Source organism: Bos mutus, chromosome 18, assembly GCF_027580195.1.
Source record: "Bos mutus isolate GX-2022 chromosome 18, NWIPB_WYAK_1.1, whole genome shotgun sequence".
NCBI classification, from domain to species: Eukaryota; Metazoa; Chordata; class Mammalia; order Artiodactyla; family Bovidae; genus Bos; species Bos mutus.
In genome coordinates, this window is record NC_091634.1 from 16,656,165 (window position 1) to 16,661,186 (window position 5,022).

Below are 5,022 nucleotides of genomic sequence, written 5' to 3' on the forward strand. Positions count from 1 at the left end.
CCCAGGATAAAAGGGCTTATAGTTTACCACAAGCAGTACTAGCCACGAATGAGGAAATGTCATAAACCACAGGGAACAAAATGAAAACCCTCACCCAGTGGATGAGTTGGATTTAAGAGACCCACTGCTCTTCTTTGCCCCTTAAGCTCGGCACTGGAGAACTTGCCCTGGTTCTGTTTCATTGTTCCCCTTTTTGAGCCCCCTACTCCCCAAAACACAGTAACCCAGGCTGGCAAATCCAGTCTCATATGGCCGCACCTAAGCTCCCATTTCCTCTCTCTGCAGCTGGCTGTCCGGCTCGCCTCCTCCAGTACCCTGCCAGGGAGGCGCCCCCGCTCTGCAGCCTTTTATCAAAGGCTCTGCGCACAGCTGAGGAGGAGAAATACAAAATCAAAGGGTCGATGCACGCATTGAGAGCGGTGAGCATCACGGCGCAGACCCGCCACCTTTCGCTGGTCTTATGGAAGAACCCCACCACGTGAGATACATTGTAGGGCCGGAAACAGACCAGGAAATTGAACAGCGTCGCAACAACCAGCGCCACAGCTCTCCAGTGCTTCCGGGTCACCACTTGCGACTGGGAGAGAAGGATTCGCACCAAACGCCAGTAACAGAAGATGGTGACCCCCATGGGGATGAAAAAGAAGAGGAGGCACAGTTCCAGCCTCACAGGAAGCACCACGCACAGCTGCTCTTGGGTGAAGTTGTCATAGGAGACAGGGCGGCTGTTGGCCTCCCGCGACGAGTTGGTTGGTAAGTACTGGACAATGATCACAACACTACAGTGTCCAAAGGACAAGAGCCAGATGGCCACGGCAGCGATCACTCCGTACACGGGCCGGCGGTTCAGCTTGTACTGCAGGGGGAAAGCCACGCTGTGGTAGCGCTCCACGCTGATGCCCACCAGCAGCCACGTGCTGCAGTAGATGCCACAGTAGAAGCCGAAACCTGTGAGGGCACAGAGCGTGTTCTCCAGGGGCCAGGCGAAATTATGCGCAGCCCCAACCATCTTGAAGAGCAGAAGCAGCAGGAGGTCGGCCAGCGTCAGGCTGAGCAGGAGGATGTGGATGGGTGCGGGGTGGGGCTGGCGCACGTGCCCCAGGAAGGCCCACAGCGCCAGGAGGTTGGCAGGGAGACTGAAGAGGAAAGATAGAAAGTAGACAAGGAGAAGTCCCAGGTTTTGGGGACTTGGGGCCATCCTTCCTGAAGAGACAAAAGATGCTGTCTGAATTCTGAGTTTCCTAGCCCCAGACCAAGGTGAATCAGACTCTGTGTCTCCCCTCTGTGTTTCACTAAGGGATTATTGCCTACCCTGCAGACCGAACACTATTCTTCTTTCTGTGTGTCAGGGAGAAAGAACTTGTCCTTCTTCACAACAAAATTGTGCTTTTTTGCTTCACAACAAAATTACTTCTTTAGAATCTACACAACAGAATTACCCAAGAAAATTACTTCTTTAGAATCTTCCTCTTCTCCATTTCCGCCCTGCAAGTTGAGAGAGAGAGAAAGAGTCTTAAGAATTTTCATGTCTCAGAATCTCCCACAGGAAAAGTTCTGAGGTCTCCAAGTCCCCAGTAGAAAGGGGGACTTCCCTGGTGGTCCATTGGTTAAGAATCTGCCTGCCAATGCAAGGGACATGAGTTCGATCCCTGGTCTGGGAAGATTCGCCTGCCTCTGGGTAACTAAGCCCATGTGCCCCAACTACTGAGCCTGCACACTCTAGAGCCCATGCTCCACAACAAGAGAAGTCACCACAGTGAAGAGTCGGTCGCCCCCACTCGTTGCAACTAGAGAAAGCCCCCGCACGGCGACAAAAACCCAGAGCAGCCAAAAACAAATAAACAAAAAAAAAAAAAAAATTTTTTTTTTTTTTAAAGAAAGGACACATGTTAGGGCTGTGTGGTTCTCTGTCTTAAGTACCTAGAACTGTGCCCGACACATAGCAGGTGCTGAATCAACTTCTGTCAGTCAATGAAGGGCTGTGTGAACTGTAGTTCCTCACGAAGACTGGGTAATCCCAAGACTATCTCTGAACATTTCCAAATTCTACTTGACCTGCCTGTGGCTTTTTCCTCTCCTAATCTTTGACCTCTTTTCTTTTTCTTTTCTCTCCCCAAGTCACAGGGCTTGAACACAAAATTCTCAGCTTCAGCTCTGAAAATGGGAGTTTGGTTGAGCTTGAGGGGAAAACAGCTCAAGCCCAAGGTGAGCCTCAGATGCCCCGCTTCTCAGTTCTATGCGGAGCCATTCAAAGACAACCTGTAGGTTCCGGGTAGGGTAACAGAGAGGCCTGACTGGGACCAGGATTCCAGTCCAGGCCATGCCGTGGATCAGTCCTGTGACTCTGGGAATCATTCTAAGTCCTCCCAGCATCAGCTTGTTTTCTTCTGCTTCACATATAACCAGTGATTTCACCAGAACCACCACAGTTCCCATAGGCTGCCAGCCAGTTCACCCTTTCTCCCTCTTGAAGAAAGCATATACGTGAGATGTATGTCAATCAAGAATAACCTTTAAACTCCTTGTACACACTATTATGTGCTTCATAGGTGGCTCAGTGGTAAAGAATCTGCCTGCCAATGCAGGTTGGATCTCTGAGCCTGGAAGATCCCCTGGAGAAGGAAATGGCAACCCACTCCAGTATTCTTGCCTGGAGAATTCCATGGACAAAGGAGCCTGGTGGGCTACAGTCCCATGGGGTAGGAAAAGAGTCAGACATGACTTAGCAACTAAACGACAACAACAGCACACTGCTGTATCTGAGATGGATAGCCAACAAAGTCCTACTGCGTAGCACAGGGAACTCTGCTCAATGTTAGGCAGAAACCTGGATTGGAGGGGAGTTTAGGGGAGAATGGATACACGTATATGTATGGCTGAGTCCCTTTGCCATTCACGTGAAACTATCACAACATTGTTAATTGGCTATACTCCAATATAAAATAATAAGTTCAAAAAAAGAGTAACGTTTAATCTCCTTTCATTCATCATTAACAAGTGTACATTTAAAGTTAAACTTGAGTCCCTAACCTGTTACTGGTAACATATTACTGGTGGCCCACCCGTGTATCTCACTTCTAAATTGGAAAAATCTCAGAAGTAGAGGGCCCTGTGAAAAGGGAGACGACCCAACTCATTGAGCTCACCTTTTCTATTCCTCCTGTGCTTACCTGTGCCCTGGCCCTCACCAGCACCCTCTCTCCCTAGACTTATCCTTGCCCCCTTTCATTTCCATGACCTTCTCCCTCCCCTCCTTCTAGAGTCAACCCCATACTCTGCTCCCTCTTCCTAAGCTTATCTACCTAAATTCCTTCCATCCCCTTTCCACCTATGGTTGTGATCCCAACAGCTCTTCCCTGAGCACAAGCAAAGTCAGGAGCCTTGCCTTTTCCTGGAAGCGGATGGACAGCTTTGCAAATATGTCAGGTCTCAGAAGCAAGTGGAACCTTGTCTAACTGGGCCACCTTTCCACCTCCCCCAAAAAACAATAGTTTTTTTATACCTAGAGGAGTTACGTGGTCAAAAACAGGAAGGTCAATAGTTGAGCTCTTGCCAAGGCAACTCGATCCCCCACCAAATTCTGCCCCACCAAACATATTTCTTCCAGAATCCAGATCGTAATCATTCTTTTGAGCTTTCTCCTCCTTCTGCATTCCAAGTAATCTCTTCTCTCTCCTTTCTGTGGGCCATTATTCCAAACAATTTTGCACACGCATCCACTTCCTGCTCCCTCTGCTCTTTCCTCACCTGTCTCCCCCGACCCCATCTTTTCTCTCAAGGCCCCTGACCTGATCAATTTCTTTCTAGGCAGCTCTGGCAGAATCTGGTTATCATCTTGAGCATTGCCTGACTTCCTCTGGCCCATTAGGTCCCTTCTTAACAGATATTTTCTTCTTTGGACTCAAACTATTCATGTAATATGGATTCAGTCCATGTTGCTGCCAGGCAGCCTATTTCTGGCTCTTCTCTCCCTTCTCCCCTCCGGAGTCATTCCCCTCCCACCATGATCTCTGTCCTGCTTGGACCACCCTTTCTTCTCATTGTTCTCTCATCAACCTGGGTAGGGCCCACATTGCTCCCTGCTAGCATCTCAAGGCAGACATACAAGATGCTTGTCTCTCCTCAGGAAACGTGCTTGTCTGTCCACTGGCTGCCTGACACTCCCAACAGAGGCTCTGGTTCTCTCCCCATGACCCAGGAAACATGACCCTCAGCTGTTTCTCCTCCAGAAAGGATCTCTTCTCACTTAGCTCATCACTCCCCACCTTGGTACCCACGTGGTTTCTCTACATTTCTGCCATTTGTAACCCACATGGTGTGTATCCTAGAATGGGCACCTAGGAAGTGCTTTTGATGCTTGATACACAGGAGACGAAGGCAACATAATTATCTTTCATTCTCTACCAAGGTATTTTGTGCTGTTTTACTGTCTGCATGTGATTGAGCAACAGAAACTTACTGGAAAGGTGAAGATTGCTGGATAAGGATAAGGCTGCTTTCATTAGCTTAAAATGCTAAGAGAGGGACCCCTTTTCTCCATCCTCATCCCCCAGCCATGCAGACCTGCAGAACCCTCTCTTCTAGCAGGTGCCAGGACCCTGGGCAATTTCTGAAGCCTCAGGAATCTCTTAGGAAACCCCTCTTTTGGCTTGGAAAATGGCAGTACCTCCTGAAGTGAGTCTAGGTAAGGTTGGTTCTTCTGGAAATGACTGTTTTGAAGTCTGTCCTTAGGGGAAAAAAAAAAAAAAAACTAGCACTGTCCCTTGATTATGATAGGCACTTGATTGTTGTTGTTTAGTGGCTAAGTCATGTTCAAGGATTTTGTGGCCCCATGGACTCCTCTGCTCCTCTGTCCATGGGATTTCCTAGGCAGGGATACTGGAATGAGTGGCCATTTCCCCCTCCACGGGATCTTCCTGACCCAGGCATTGAACCCGAATCTCCTGCATTGGCAGGCAGATTCTTTACCGCTGAGCCACCAGGGAAGCCCAGGAACTTGATTACTTGTGGCTGGGAGTATAA

General features: G+C 49.0%; 1 protein-coding gene across 1 annotated transcript; it reads right to left on the minus strand.

Annotated features, from left to right (window-relative positions):
- Positions 1-244: 244 nt before the first annotated feature.
- Positions 245-1,198, minus strand: LOC102268204 (free fatty acid receptor 2). Its single transcript, XM_005908254.2, has one exon. It carries the CDS (start codon positions 1,196-1,198, stop codon positions 245-247), a length of 954 nt encoding a protein of 317 aa, XP_005908316.2.
- Between the last annotated feature and the right edge of the window lie 3,824 nt (positions 1,199-5,022).

What these genes read in the sequence shown, in the direction of transcription:
- LOC102268204 (XM_005908254.2), bottom strand. Translation starts at nt 1,198, where the DNA reads ATGGCCCCAAGTCCCCAAAACCTGGGACTTCTCCTTGTCTACTTTCTA.